At 34.3% G+C, this 17312-nt stretch overlaps 1 protein-coding gene across 1 annotated transcript in view; it reads left to right on the forward strand.

Annotated features, from left to right (window-relative positions):
* Positions 1 to 5049, forward strand: part of LOC106104731 (probable ATP-dependent RNA helicase DHX34) — a 14768-nt gene extending 9719 nt beyond the window's left edge. Inside the window, exons 11-17 of the mRNA XM_013284862.1 lie at positions 12 to 202; positions 931 to 993; positions 1638 to 1819; positions 2408 to 2518; positions 3255 to 3376; positions 3899 to 4178; positions 4754 to 5049. Of these exons, the coding sequence (XP_013140316.1) occupies positions 12 to 202; positions 931 to 993; positions 1638 to 1819; positions 2408 to 2518; positions 3255 to 3376; positions 3899 to 4178; positions 4754 to 5039 (1235 nt within the window). The 3' untranslated portion in view covers positions 5040 to 5049. The remainder of the gene's footprint in view (positions 1 to 11; positions 203 to 930; positions 994 to 1637; positions 1820 to 2407; positions 2519 to 3254; positions 3377 to 3898; positions 4179 to 4753) is intronic.
* The last annotated feature ends 12263 nt before the right edge of the window (positions 5050 to 17312 follow it).

Consider the following 17312-nt stretch of genomic DNA (forward strand, 5'->3'; position numbering starts at 1 on the left):
TAAACATAAAGCCGCAGAGGAATCTAAACGTAAGAAACGTCTTAAAGTAGATAGTTGGGAGATTGTAGATGATAAGACGGAAGATGACAACATTTTGGACATCCGTGATATTGAGTTTCATATGACGAATGACGCTCAAAGAATCCGAGCTCTAATATCAGGGTCTAGTGCTTCATGTGGACGGGACCTTATAATGTTGAAGGTTATTTTTTTTAATATTTGTTAAGCTAGCACGACCGCCATTCCTGTGAAGTGACAATGCAGTCGATAGTACGCGCTAGCTCAATAGGTAGCTGTTCACTCTCTTTTTGAAGGCAATACGACAATTTATGATCTAAGTACCTATTTTATTTGTTTAAGTACTGCTTTATTTATATAACATTGTATGATTTATTTCATTTTTTACGAGCTGTTGCCCGCAACTTCGTCCGCGTGGTATTAGAAAACATACTAACTATATAAATTACAAAAAGCTATGTACCCCTCGGAAACCGGACATTTCTCGGGGATGAAGCTTATCCAATGTGTACTCCGGACTTTGTTTTATGTCTGTGCCAAATTTCAATAAGATATGTTGAAACATTGCAGAATGATCTAGTAAACATTAAAATAACTAAATTAATGAATCCCACGGGAACCGTAACTATTCCCGGGATAAAAAGTAGCCTATGTGTTCTACCGTCCGCTTACTCGATAATAAATTAGTCCAGTACCGACCGCCGTTTCATTAATACACCTACATTGCTCTAATGTCATTGTCTAATGGGATTTCATATTTTTATTAAATGTTTTAATTCCTTGTAGTCAAAATGGCGTTAGAAGATAACCTATTTGAAGAGTGAGGTGTGTTGATGTTTTTAACCGATTCCAAAAAAGGATGTTTTCAATTTTTTTTTAATTTAAGTAATTTTACATGTTTCATTATTTTAGATAGTTTTATGCAGAGCTCTGTACCCACAAGTGGCTATAGCAGATGAATATAATCATTGCAAGGTACTCTTATATTAGTTTACTAGCTGTTCCCCTGCGACTTCATCCGCATAAAATTATGAAAATTTTATTTTATTGTTTACATTTGTCAAATTATCAATTGCAAATGTCAAAATGACATGACGCTGACAAACCATAGCAAGGTTGCTTTCTTGATGTTGGCAGCAACTTATGGTCTCTTTCCCACGTTAGGGTTTTTATCCAAAATATTTACCCCTTAAGTTTAATGGCGTGAAAATATATAGCCTAAAACGTGACGTAAGTGTAGGGGTTTTTATTAAAAAGTGAATTATTCAAAAATATGCTGTAATTGCTGACATCTTAGGCAACAAAGAAGTGTGTGTTTACGCTTTATTATCATAGTACAGATATGATTGGGTTATAATACAAGATGTATTTGTCATTATAAATGTGAAAGTTTAGATGGATGGATGTTTGTTAGAGTTTGTAGCCTAAACGACTGAACGGATTTCGCGGAGATTAGGTTTAGAGGATAGTCTGGAAGAACACAGGCTACATACTTTTTTTTTAATTACACGCGGACGGAGTCGAGGGCGAAAGCTAGTTAAAGATAATTTCATAATCAAATAGCGTCGTCGTATTTTTTTCTCAAGCAATATTTATTTTTTTAATATTTTATTTTCCAGTCAGTATCAGATCAGTTATACCATACATATAGTAAACCGTTTGTATTTCTGCATCCTACATCATACTTCGGTAAAAACGGTAAAATACTGCAGTTGACTGAAGCAGACATACAGACAGACACGCCGCCAGGATACAAGAGTAAACTGCCGTTATCTGCCAGACATCAACTGTTGTGTTATCTGTGAGTTTAATCTTACTGATATAATGCTTAGATGAAGGATATTAGTAGCCTAAACTTCTGAGCACATCTCGAAGAAATTTGGATAACATGTAGATCTACAAGAGTGTATAGGCTTTTTTGTAGTTTATTAATTCCACGAATAGAAAGAAGTTTCCGATTTTTTTTTAAATATCATATTTAAATTAATAATTGTTTTCTCTTGAATTAGTCGTGTATGAATATATCTTAATAGGAAAATTTTATTTAACTACTTATGTCTTTTATCAACCGGTAAATCATTCAATCAGATTCGTCGTAGGAGTCGAAACACTGACATGTATAAATAGATAGGTATTTGCTTGAAAATGACAACATTACCTTCGATGAGACGTGATTGTTAATGTTAATAACAGTTCTCACCACTGCTATCAAACGCATAAGCGTTAAAATCGCCATTATCAAGTAAAAAAAACACATATCTTGAAGCCTGTCCATTTATAGGGATCAATGGGTTAATATGTAGGCGAGTATAATGTACTGTTTACAATAATTAATTTAACCAATATTCTGTGTATTTCAGATATTTTAAAATATATTTTGTCTTTCCAGTTCGCTATTGGAGACGACAAAGCCTTACATAGTAAACTCGATGCGTATGCCGGCCGCACAGACATTACTGTTGCTGTCTCACTCTGTTGACACCAATATTGGATTTACTAGGTAAACTTATTTATTTTGTTATTTTACAGAATAACTAGCTTTCGATCGCGACTCCGTCGGCTTAGAATAAAAATTATGTAGCCTATATCTTCCAGATTATGTTCTACATCTATGCCAAATTTCATTAAGATCCGTTCATAAGTTTAGGCTACAAACTTTAACAGCCTTCCATCTAAACTTTCTCATTTAAGTAAGATGTAAGATTTGTATGGATGTTTACTATGTATCTCCAAAACGGCATAAGGATCCTCCATAAAATTTGTTACAAACGTACATATGGACACATAGCCTATTAAGTTTTTACTCTAATTTGCTGCAGGCAAAGTCGCAGATGACAACTAGCATTAATACTTCATAGTAGACTTATAAATTCTTTATTTAAACAAACTAGCTGTTCCCATGCGACTTCATCCGCAGGGAATTATAAAAACGTTATTTTATCGTTTACATTTGTCAAATTATCAATTGCAAATGTCAAAATGACATGACATGACAGTCCATGGCAATCTTGTTTCCTTAATGTTTGCAGTAACTTATGACCTCTTTCCCTCGTTAGTATTTATGTCAAATATATTTACCCACTAAGTTTAATAGCGTGAAAATATATAGCCTAAAGTGTGACGTAAGTATAGGTATTTTTATTGAAAAAATAATTTTTAAAAAATATGCTGTAATTGCTGACATCTTAAGTAACAAAGAAGTGTTTTTTAAGGGCTGGTTTTTTTTTCTTTTATAGAATCGTATGCGATTCCTGGCTCTTACTTGAATTCCCATATCCAGAGACGGGAATGAATCTTTTATTGAAAGCAATAAAGTTGAGAAAACGATGGGATGTACTCATCAATAGGAGATTATTAGGTAAGAAATATGGTTATTATTAATCTGTACTTCCCATATATCTTTATTTCTTATTTTCTATACAATACATTTTACATTACATTTGATATAAAAAAATATATATTAATAAAATGTAATATATTAATAAACAACTCTTACATATTAATAATGTAATTAATAATTATTAATATGTAAGAGTTGATAGGAGTATGTTGAATTTTTAATAATCAAATGAAAAGACACTATTTTGGTTACTTTAATTTGTTAAAATATGATCTTTAGGATTGTTATTTTACATTTGTTTTAAAATTATAAATATATTTAATTTGTTTAAACAGAATAAGGATGGGAAAAATACTAAGAAAATTGAAAACATTAAAAATGAATTTAAGGAAACTTTCTAATTCTTGCTTTGTAAAACAGATACAACCTTACAAATAAACTCGATATATTATTCAAAGTTTTGCTTATACTCTGTCATAAAAATATTTACATCCTCCACACATCAGTTACAGCATAAACTAAATCTTTTTATTATTTTAGATGCAAATCCAAATAAATCAGTAGAATCAGAGTTAGAGAAAACAAAATTAACGAATTACGGGGAACTGCAACATGATTTATCTTGTGATATAAGTTCTTATATGAACAGTGATGTTTGCTATACTATAAAACGACTTCTGCCCGGAGATCTGAAAGTCTTGTACGCTGGTGCTGAAGTACACGCGACTGTCGACCCTAATCCCTTCGAACAAGGCTTCGAATGCCGTCCGCATGAGAAGAAAGGAGGAGTTTATGTGACTGATAATGTGGTTTATAATTGGTATGTTTTTAAGTATGTTAAGGTTAACGCTCATTTGTCGACACCGCAACGGAATATGCTTGAGATAAAGATATAAAAATTGTGATGCGCCATTCTTGCTTGCATAGATGGAAATGGCGTGATCAACTCGTAATCAATCTTACTGCTATGTCGCGACGTGTATTATTACACTTTTATGCATTTTATTTTATTAATCGGTGGCATGAAGGTGAAAGGTGTGGACGAATGCGCGGTAACCTTTACTCTTGCTTTATACTAAAAGGTAGCAATACTTTAACTAACTCCAAATAATGCCAAAGGAAACCTATTCCAACCCATGCATATTATTATTGTTAAATTTATAACAAAAAATTACTTTTCGACATCTTTAAAAAAGGTGATTTTATTATGTACTAGCTTTTTCCCGCGACTATGTCCGTGTGGTATTAAAAAAACAAAAGTAAGTAGCTTGTGTGTTCCAGACTATGTCTTTCATCAAAGCCCTTTCAGCAGTTTATGCTACAAACTTACAAACATCCATCCATCCCAAATTTTACATTTATATTAGTAAAAAGTAAGTAATATATATGTTTCAGTGTTGTCGATACGGATTGGAGTTACAATAGTTATCAAGAAATTTACGGAATGCCTTGGACTTGTCCTGACTGCGAGATATCTCTCTGTCTATCCCCATTAGAACGATTACAGCATAAGCAGTTCATGTGTTCCTCTAGAACGGAAGAGAAGAAAGAAGTTAAAACAACTACACGCGAAAATAAACCTAATGCGAAAGAGTATAAATGCGAAAATTGTAATGAAGTATTGTATATGACGCCTGTCGAAATATTAAAACATAAAAAGACGTGTAAAAGTAAAACATAAATATCGTTAATGTTGTTTTATTAAGAATTTAAGAATTTTGTGACAATTATGTTCTAAAATCCATAATTATGGGTTATCACTCTTAAAACATTTGTAAACCTATACTAATTGTAAAGAGGAAAGATTTGTATTTTTGTATGTATTAAATTCTTAACGTTTAAAAGCTACGATACCATTTAGTAATATAGGCCATATTTTAATATTTTCAATTCCACATGGACAAAGTCGCGAGCAACACCTAGTGATATACAAAACTAGTTTATGCCCAAGACTTCGATTTTAATTTAAAAAAAACTTAGTAGACTGTGTTCTGCTAAACTATGTTCATATAAGAAAGATAAGACATTGATATTTATTTTAAGATCATTGCAATGAAAAAATTACAAATTATAATATCGTGGATACAGAAATAAAAGCAATTTATTTCCTAACGTAATATTACGAAGAAATCGAATAACGCTTCCGAACGCGACGAGTCACGAGTCCGTGATTTTGCGGTAATAAAATTAAAAGGTAGAAATAAAGCGCGCGAAAACATTACAAAGATGGCGTGAACGATATGTTAGTGTCAAAGACATTTAAATAATATAGACTAGGCATAGTCAACAATATCTTCACTGGTACTTTCTCTGATAGGTACTATATCAGTTGTCAAGTTTGGTACTTCCTCGTGTCCTTGTATTGATATATAATAAAACGTTTTACAAAATTGTGATAAGCGCCATCTTTTGTTATTAAAAGTTACAAAACGCATTTTTTAGAAATTCAAATAGAAATATTGACTTGTTGAAATATTGTTTTGAGGATCTATAGATAGATAACGTCAGTAAGAATATTTGAAGAATTTTTCAAGTAAAGTCAATTATGTCTCCTCTATATTTATTTAATCTCTTTGGTTAGTATGCAATAGTGTAACTGATTATCTCTTACCAGTAAAGTTTGTGTAATAAAATTTTATAATCTAAAGTACAGATGTTTTGAAGTACTACAGTAGACATGTAGGGAGCATGATTGACTGCAGAGAGCCCAAGCGCCTATTAGAGAGTCAACCAGAGGGACGTGCATAGATCACTTAGGAGGCCGAAACTAAGATGGCAAGATGATATCGAACGAGACTTTAAAAATGTCTGCATTAAGGGCTGGAAACAAAAAGCACAAGATATACCGATATGGAGGAAATTACTGGACCAGTCCCAGGGCCACCCGCGGCTGTAGTGCCTCTGATGATGATGTTTTACAAGTTTGCGTGAAACGGAAAATGTTACATATATTAAAAATGTTAGTGGGTATTAGTAAAAATGCGTCAGTTTGTGTCGACGGATTACAGTTTGGGTTAACCTTAACAATGTAGTTAAATATTTTAGTGATTGTTACAGCTTAGTTATAAATAAGTGTAAATTCTTGTTGATTTAAATAAGTAAGTTCATAAATCTATAATAACATTATCATATTAAGAGCGGGTGCACACTTTTGACTAAACTCGCACATCCGTTGTGCGATTGTCGATTGTTTCAACCAATTCGACTGTTTAGTTGCACAACTAAATCAACTACTGTGCGCACCATATATGGTCATAATAGTGGTAGAGCCCGCTTTAACATCTTCGCACGAATGGGTCGGCTCTCCCGGTGTAATACAACGACCACACAGAAGACAGGCGTGAAGTGGGAGCAATTCCACGTTTCGTCTGATTAGTGTGGTGCTGGAGGCCTAATTTTCGTCCCTTTTCCTATCCAACCTTTTCTTAAGAGGAGAGGATGGGAAGGAAAAGTAGATTTGACGGCGGAGGAGACGCAGTTGATAGGGAAATGTCCTCTTTATGTGCGACTCCTCCGTCGAATAAGGGTAGGCAACGCATCTGCAATTGCGGATGTTTACGGGCAGCGGTCTCTTTCCATTTCGGTGGATTCAGGTGGCCGCTTGCTTATTTGCCACCCTATATTATAAAAAAAAATAGGAATCAAAGCAAGACTAAACAATGCTATACATTAGTCAAATGTGTACGCACACTCTAAGAGTTATCCAGTATTGGTAAATTTAAGCATAATTAATTACGTTTTTAATAAGCGCAAGTAATCTTACATATAAACATTTAGGGTACGCACACACTAAACGTAATTAGAATGCACACACTGCTATGTTCTTAGGACATGCGACACTAGCCATGGTATTAGTATGCTCTCAGAATAACTTAAGTGTACAGTTGCGCACACACGGGCGGCTTAGGGCGTTTGAACACTAGTTACAGTGTAGTTAGAGTTCGCACACACCGTCTGCGTCGTGACCCGCCCGCCGGCTGGTCGCTGATGGCCTCTGATGGCCGGCCGATTGCGATGCCCTTTTTAATTCGCACAATAACGCACCGTGCGTTGAACGCGATCACACGACGGGGATTTTTAATAATGGAATACGTTATAAAATATTAGAAAACATTATTGTAAATTAACTAAAACGACATGAATATTTAAAATAATTATATTTGCCAGTCTACGTGAAAATCAAATTTGTTTTTATATATGTAAAGATATGCGTAGATTAAATAACGCTCAGGAGAAAACACCACATGATAATATAAGATAAAGATAGATTTTATATCCCTTATCACAAAATACAAAATTTAACGTATTTAGGCATTTTATTACATTTATCATAGAAATAAAAAAATATGTATATAGTTGTTAATACGGTTAGTGTTCAACTATTTCATGCATAAAATTTTAGTATTGTTAGTCTGTTAGACTGCTAACCACAGAATAATATGTATACTTAAACTACTCCCAATATATTACGATAGTTAAGATCGCCACCCATGTCAAACATAAAACAAATGAAATTTAATCTATACTTTAGCCTGAAGGAATGAAGTAGTGTATTCGGGGACGAAGTCGCGTCCGGCAGTCGTCGTGAGGCGCGCCACGCCCCCTGCCGGCCTGACATTACAGCTAGTGCCATTCCGCACGGACCTCAGACTGCTCTTAACATACTAATAAACCTATACCTCACTTAATATCTCGTAATTTGATCTTTATAACTACTTGAGACGAACATTTCAGAGAGTATGTAAAAGAAGCTCATTCTAGTTAAAAGATTTTTGAGTTCGTATGAAGCGGTTTACATCTACTGACTAAAACCGCGCTATGTATATTTCTTACCAACACAAGGATAAGGCAACATAGAAATTAAGTTTAGTCTGTTTTAAATTCTTGTAAAGTTTAGTTAATAGTAAGACATTGTTGTGATTGTCGATTATTTTGCAGTCAATTCAACTGTTTAGTTGCACAACTAAAAATCGAGTAGTCTACCTCCGTATAAGCTTTTAGGAATCAAAGCGAGACTGAACAGTTATATGATAATTTAGTTTTTGGTGTGTGCACGCTTTTATAGTACAATTAAAAGTCTTAGGATTCAAACTCGTTAGTGTTTCAGTAATCTGATTGTTAAATCTCGATACTCGTGGAAACATTGACACGTTTTAAATTGAATCTCATCGTAACTTTCTCTCAGGGACTACAATTATTTCAAATTGTAATTTCGGAGTATATGGGTAGACAATAGTATTTGCAAGTTACTTAAGTAAGTATTCACTGATTTGGATGTTATTTCTTCAATATAAGAATGTGTGATCGTATAAATTGAATAGGAAAGAGGTTCAGCGATCAGTTGTTATTTCAGAATAATTAAGCAATCGTAATTTAACATTTATAACGGATTTCTAGTTGAATTAAAGTACTCTCAACGCTCCTATCATATACCTATTTGCTTCCACTAAATAATTTCATTAAACCTCACAAACAGGTGCCCTGCGCTTCCTGCATGCTGACAGCTTGACAACTTACGATCGATATATCTGCTATATATTTAAGGTAAATACAACTTTATCCCCTTAGTTTAAGGCTTAGTTAGCAGCAATAAAGTTCTGCAAAGATAGAGGTCAGGAGTTAACTACGATCCTACGAGAAGCCGCACGATTTTGTTGATTTTGATAGCGTATTAGATGTTTTCCCGTTTAAATCACTCCCTTCTGGTTTACAGATTTGACAAGTTTGTTAACGTTCTGAAATTAGTTTATCTTTGCTATAATTTTACATGCGTAACGATTACTCAAACGATTCACAGCTTCACTTTGCCCCTTGCAATCTAATAGACGGCAAAGTGTACACAGGGCGTAAACATTTTACTAGCTTTTGCTGTGACTTTACCCGTGTGAAAAAAGTAATAAAAAATACAGCTTATGTTATGTCATAACGTAACCTTTAATGGTGAAAGAATTTTTAAAATCGGCACTGTAGTTTTTGTGTTATTTCAATATATAAAAAAATACAAATCTTTCCTCTTTATAATGTTAGTATACGAGTAGATATGTTCATGAGCAATTTAGTTTCGTCTTTTAACGATCAACAAGGACGCGGAGTTCCGGCGTCCGAACAGTGCGAGGTCAGTAAACATCTAATGGCGGGTAATTGCACTAATTACGGAGCAGTGTTGCCACATGTGCTGCGCCTGTCACTTGTTACCTACAGACTATATACACAATGCTATTATTGTTACTTTTATTACGTTCAAAAATTTTTATTTTTTAAATTTCGAATTGATTCTGATCGATGCAATGTAAGAACGCGCATACTTTTGAAATAACTATCGCCCAACTGTTTAGTCTTGGTTATATGGAGGTGCGAACATAACTCGATTTTTAGTTATGCAACTAAACAGTTGAATTGGCTGCGAAACGATCGACAATCGCGCAACATTTATGCCATAGTTTGATCAAAGGTTGCTCTATGATTTTTTGACTGACAGGAGTATTTTTTAGCGATAACTTCTACTATTTCACAGATTATTCAAGAAATTAGAGTAGTAAATTACGTATATAATACTATTGAAAGTCTCCCTTGAATTAGTAGTCATTAATCGTAAGGCACCACTTATCTGTTCATTGTTCGGCTTCTCTCGGCGATAGGATCTGTATCCGTGGCGCGGCGATAGCACTCGACATCCACACTGTTTATAGGGCGGCAGCACGCAATGCAAGCTTGCAGTATTGATAACAATTTATCTATTAGGGAAAAAGATATCGATTAAGATGGGAAGATCGATTTTAAGTCATTCTAGAATTTACGGTAAAACTTTATCAACTTGTTGTCGTCTGTTACTTAAATCTGTATTCCGTATTTCGAATAGAAAAAAGGTATTTTTGGATGTTTTTTTTTTAAATTGCCAAGTGGCAAACGAGCTAAATATGCGGAAGTGGCGAAGTTGCCTATCTCGTTGCCCATAGAATCTGCAATTGCAGATGCGTTGCCTAACATTAATGTACGGATTAGAAGACATAGAGAGGATATTTCCCTTTCCTATACGTGTCTTCCACCATCAAAAACACATTCCCTTCCCATCCTTTCCAGTAGAAAAGAGTGGGAAGGTCCAAAATTAGGCCTTCAACACGCAATAATCTATATAGACATTGTTATTAGGTGTATAATTGTCTTCTACTTTAGTATTTCGTTCAGAAATGTAATTTATTGTGCTGTAGCAAAAAAGAAAGTGGCCTTTTAAACAGGGAACAATCTAAAAGTAAAAATCTATTTGTAATTGAGTATGGTTCCCGCGCATTTGCACAGATAATACAACAGCCGAGCGTACTGGCGTAGTGAGTCGCGATTTGTCGCTATCCGATGCTATCGCGTCACGTAATGTGACCGCTGCCGCTGCCGTGCGTGTCGTAGTCGCCGTGGATGCTATAAAGACAGTCGTACACTGAGAACTTTTAATTATTGCACATAAAATAATCTTTAACCTCATAATTGGAATTAGCCTTAGTTACTTAACTTAAGGCTGTTTTTTGCCTTTCAGTAGCTACGTACATGACATGATTAAAAATTACTCTTAAGTTTGATTACTAGGAATATCTTAAAAGTGTAAAATGTTAAGTCTCTAAATCAATTTATTATAAAATATATTACCATTTAAGTTAATTAAATGCTATAAAAGTGACCTCTCGGTGTATTCCTGTCGTAATGACTTGGGTGTAGGAACAGATAGTCGCGAGGCGCGTTCGTGAGCGATGGCCGGTAGATAGCGCTGCTTTGTTCGCTTGTAAAACTCGAAAATTAACATCATTTGCCAACGCCCGATCGCGACTTGATACCACCAACGCGCACAACACCTACAGTATACAAATGCACGATGTATACAATATACAATACAATTTAAGAAATACTTAAAAACGATTAAAGGATCCTATCCTTGTAAAGAATCGCTTGTAACATACTAAATAATGCGAAATTTTAGTTAGAGGTTTGTGAGAGTATGAAGCCTAAACTGCTGAACGGATCTCCATGAAGTTTGGCATAGTTGTAGAGGATATTCTAGTACATATTATGGGCTACTTGTTTTTGTTTTTTATTTAGCGCGGACGGAGTCGCGGGCGAAAGTTAGTTCATAAGTAATTCGATCCTGCAAGCAAAAATAGACAGAGCAGACTAACTGCCGCTGTATGAGCCGTTAAGTGACCATTGAGTCCCTCAGTGTAGATTTAGTATGAGTAGTTTCCAAAAGACTGAGTATCTACAGCAGTTGGTTTAAAATACGATGGCGTAAAAGATTGTAACCGTATACAAGTTTTTGTTTTCATTTTTGAAATAAGCAAAGTAATTGTTTGGTAATTGGAGAATGGAAGCATAAATGTGTATCCACTTTTGTTACTGAATTTTAAAACGTAATGCAATTATACTTTTACAATGTTCATTGAACAATAATGGTCTTTGTACGAACATAATGCGAGATATGACAACGTTTGACGTTCGGACCACCGTGGTGGACAACCACCCTTATTTTGCCTTAAAACGTGCAAGCGATTTTCGCCTCTGAAACGACCAAAATAAAAGTAATTTTCCCAATTTCATTGTAGTTTAATCAGCTGTAAAACACAATAAAAGATATCTGGCGCTAAGACGAGGGTAATAAAGGAATTTCACGCAATTTTGCAGATTGCTAATTCATGCTTCTAAGATACACCAAGCTTTTGTATGTAAATCGAATTTTATACTTAGGAAAAAAAATGTTTTTCGTTTTTACACGCTAAATATTAGTATCCTTAGGGCCAGTCCCACCACTGGCTGATAAAGGCTCAGATAGGTATAAATAAAAATAAGGGAACAAAATCCGATATTTCCATCACATATTTTACAGGTTTAATTGTTATCAGACATTTACAATTTAGTGAGACAGGCTCTTAAAAAAATAAAAATAAATTATAAGTTATTTTATGTCCAAGTTTAAAATGCTTAAAATAAACAAAGGTAGTTATACGGAGCGGAAATTAAGTGATTTAAAACAATCATACGTAATTGAGGCGAATCCGTGCGTGAGTGGGACGCCCGTCTTGCTTTACTTTGTAAGCTAAGTTAAAGTTAGACGCTAACTTGATACTATTAAATCAATTGTAAGTGTACCAAATTATCTCATCCGTTGTGTTTCGCTGTCGTTTACCTCGGCACAACAAATTAAACCAAAATTATGATTACCATCCTAATGCATTATTTTAACTTTTGCTAGATTTATTAAAAAATAGTGTGCTCTCATAATATTATGTACTTGGTAAAAACTATAAAATATTTAATACTAGCTTTAGCCCGCGACTACGTCGCGTAGAATTAAAATAAAAAGTAACTAGCCTATTTTTCCAGACTATCCTCTACAATCTATGACAAATTTGATCGAGATCCGTTAAGCAGTTTAGACTACAAACTTTTTTTTTATTATTGTTATCGTCTTAACATTGTCATAAACTTTCTAATTCATCTTGTTACAGTTTATTATTATTCCATTATTATTTCTTACTTAACTTTAAGGTAAGAAATATCTGATCTTATAAAAACCGACATTGAATTTCCAATGTATCGATCAGTAACTTCAAACCATGGGAACGGATCGCGGTTTGCAATTGGCCCACTAATTGTGCCCAGAAGTGGGGGAGGTCTTTGTAAACAGCCGCCGGGCAATTTGCGTATTGAATATTACCGCGATTTCGGCACCACTCGCAACCGGTGCGGCTAATTTAACTGGCCCCACAAGATCATTACAAAGTACGTAATGAGAGTAAAGTGGTGTGATTCTTTTAAAATAGTATGGTCATTTATTGAATGAAAAGGATCAATAAGTAAAACTAGTTTTTTTTTTAAAATGATTCAAGACTTTTAGGCAGCTTTACTACTCGGTATATTACTACATATAAATAAGTCGCTTACCGCTATCTGTCTGTCTCTATGTATGCTCAGATCTTTATAACAATGCAACGGATTTTGATGCTGTTTTCTTTTATAAATAGAGTGATTCAAGTGAAAGGTTTATATGTACGTATCATAATACATGTATAAAGTGTGAGAAACCGATGATATTAGAGGTTTTTAATGTGATGACGTAAATAAACACATTTTTTTGCGCTAATATTGTAATGAATTTTGATCTTTTAACACGCGGATAAAGTCGCGGGGAACAGCTAGTTTCATATAATACACAGGGATCAGTTTTTTTTAAACTACAGATAACCAATCTCTGGTTTTCATACCATAATATCGACCACTAAATCATATTAAAAACAATTGTCAATTTTACATCTACGAATAAATTCTCTATTACAGATGATATTTGCTATCGTTATTAAACATACTTCATCATGCTAATATTATAAAAGTAAAAGTTTAGATGGATGGATGGATGGATGGATGGATGGATGGATGGATGGATGTAGGGATGTTTGTTAGAGTTTGTAGCCCAAACGGCTGAACGGATTTCGATGAAATTTGGTATAGATGTAGAGGATAGTCTGGGAGAATACACAGAATTCTCACTTTTGTTTTTTTTAATTCCACGCGGACGGTGTCGCGGGCGAAAGCTAGGCTTACAATAAACTAGAAAAGTAAACGTATATCCGTTCCTATTAATGTAGACCTTAGATAATTTGCGGTCGATAATTTCGCCATTTGTTATAGCGGTTCGCGCACGCGCTGGTCAGTTTTTTCAACTCCAACAAAAAAGATCCTTTTTTATTGATAATCATCGGTTACGGGTTCTAAGGTATGTTGGGTCTTAAAGTAGCAGAGCCATATGCCACGATAGAGAAAATTGTAGGGCTTTATATGTCGGAAATTGTAGACAGACTATATTTAGAAGATAATGATGGACATACTCTTATGAGTCGTTTGTTACGTGTGGCACGACCCATTACAAACAACCATACATAACAAAGCTGCTGAAGAAACTCTTACTTACTTACCAAAGACTTCGTAGTTAGGTCTGTAGGTACTTACATACTAGATATACAAACTGAAATTTAAAATGTGCCTAATTTACTACATTACTAATGTTATATACGAAAGTTAAGATAAATGGCTGGCTTGTTAGAGTTTGTAGCCTAAACTACAAAACGGATCTTGTTGAAATTTGGCATACATGTAGAGGGTAGTTTGGAACGACACATAGACTATTTGATTTTGTTTTATTAATTCCACGCGGATAGAGTTGCGGGCGAAAACTAGTGTGTTTTAATTATTTTGAAAACTGTCTAAAGTAATAAGTTTCCTTCATTATTAATTTAAATATTGACATTGGTTTGTTGTTCGATGCAATGTTTCAAAGTTGTTTTTTTTTTTTAATTTAAACGAATAAAAATCATGGTATTCCTTTAAGACCTTAAGCAACCTTACAATCGATGGTCTTAATCGCTGTAAAATAATTGCCCTTACCTCAGTCCCTCGTACCAAGACGATATAAATCATTCAACTAATTAGATATATCAAGGTCCCTTTGACGTTTCTGACCGTCCGTGTAATGACGATGGTTTTTCTAGCAAAACTAATTCACCACTTATTACTATCGACTGACAGAGATTAATAGGCGTTTTTGAGGAAAAGACTGTCGTGTACAATACTTGTTTTATGTATTCAAATGTTTTCTTTATTTTCTTGGATCAATAAAAACAGTTTAAACTGTCATTTTCACGTATCTATTTATAAGACTGGTTAGAAAGAATTTCAGGTCGTAGCTTTGATAAAAGATTCTTTAACTGGCAATGTACAATCATTTAAAGACAGCCATAAACAATAAGATTATAGAAGCATTCGAATTTCGGTACCGCCTATTACCTTTGACAAATTAAAAAAATTACGACTTGTAACTGGCAACAAAGGAATTCTGCGTCGTGTTTCAAAACGGTCTCGTTATCAGTGCAAGCGCATCGCACGTACGTTGTATCGGCCAATCGCAAGCGAGGGCGGGAACTGAATATTGCGTTTTGAAAAAGGAACATTCGTCGATCGTTTCCCGCGATATTTTCGCGTTAGGTGTGGACTTGTCATTAGATTTTATCTGTATAATTGCAGATTAAATACAAATTTATGATTGAATAATGCCGTGTAGAAAATAAACCATATTTATCCTGTAGGGTTTCCATTAAGTAAGTAAAAATTTTTATTGATCACACAAAAATTATGACTATAGTAAAATTTTGTCTTTATCAAATTCTATTCTTCCATATTAATGTATTAAGTAAAATAAAATAGAAGCTTAAATATTACATAACTAATATTTTATTGCCAACATGCATCGATGCTATACATTTTTTTATCTGGTAACACTAAATGTTGTTAATTATCTGTGGCCCGAAAGAAACATTAGTTAAGGCATTGACACTGGCGATGCCCTTGGCATTAATCTTGGAAACTTCCTTATGTCCTAATGTACTTATGAACACTTTAAGCATCAATCAAAACGTCGGAGCAACTTAATGACAGAGTTGCGCGTGACGTCCAGTGTTGCCACACTAATGCCAAACATTTATTACTTTTTTAAACCTTTTTATCTTCGTTAATTTCATATATATCATGATACGAAGTTGGTCATTACATCATTCGTGTCAGTTTAGTAAAGCCCGATACCATTTATAATGTAAACAAACTTCTATAAGTGCACATAATAAACAATACATTAGTAAAAAATCAAAAGAATACGTTTTATAATTTACTCTAAATAAGTACCCATATACAATCGAAAAAAAAATTTAAACCTACTTAGTCTATTTTTACATTATCTATTTGTAGATTTTTCTGATTTTTAAGACATTTACAATGATATCCCAAAAGTGGAAAGATTTGTATTTTTATATGTAACTAATACATTAAGAAACTACTGAAGCCAAACTACCAAAAATCATTTTGTCATTTGAAATCTAAGATCACGGAGTATAGACTTTATTAAATAGATTTATTTTATTTTAGTGTGGACGAAGTCGCCGGCAAAGTCAAATGGGTAACCACTCACTGATTTTCCACCTGGTCACTAATACTAGGAATACGATGAGAATTTCCTCGTAGAAATATAAAATTCGCTGCTCCATAAATTCACCGTGTTAATTAAAGGTTTTCAGGTTTTCAGCGGACGAGCAGTCGCTGTCGATGGCACTTCACTGACCAATAGTTACCGACCCAACGCCAGGTCAGGACTTGACCTAATTATTATCGTGTAAAAGTTTAGTAAGCCCTATTCATTTTACTTATAGATTTTCACCTTTCAAAGATTATAAAACACTTTTTTCGTAGTAACAGTACACACGGCTATTTTTCTATCCCAAATAAACTGTAACAAGCTTAAGGGCCTGTCCCACCAAGCTGTAAATTGTCTGATAACAATCCAACGCGCAAAATATGTGATGGAAATATCGGATTTTGTTTCTTTATCTGACAGTGACGTTATTTTAAGCTATCTGAGCCTCTATAAGCCAGCGGTGGGACAGGCCCTAAATGAATTGTCCAATTTTAATGAGATAGAGGACATTTTCTTTCTATATGTCCTCTCTGCTGTCAAATCTTCACCTTCCAATACTTTACTTATAAGAAAAAGAGACCTAGTTCTTTCCCCCCTTTTTCGTTAATTCGGCTTTTAACACCGCGCAGATATGAGACAAAACTTCTGTCTTATGTGTGATATACTCGATTTTGTACCTTTATAGCGGCTTTGTGCAGCTACTATTTCTGTTGCACTCCTGTTTTCTTGTTCAAGGAAGTCGTCTCTAATCGAATTTGGAACGATTCCATAATCAGTAGACACGCGCCAATATGACGACTGGTTGCCGCGTTAACACATCGCATACTATAATACGTTCGGTAAATGTCGGCCGCTAAACTGATTGGCGGGCAATGAGTGCCATTAGCATGGAAATGCCAAATTCGGTCCACACCGGCTGACTCACAAAGCGACAGGAGTGATAACTAGCTAGTCTTG

This window comes from Papilio polytes, unplaced genomic scaffold (assembly GCF_000836215.1).
Source record: "Papilio polytes unplaced genomic scaffold, Ppol_1.0 DF823399.1, whole genome shotgun sequence".
NCBI lineage: Eukaryota > Metazoa > Arthropoda > Insecta > Lepidoptera > Papilionidae > Papilio > Papilio polytes.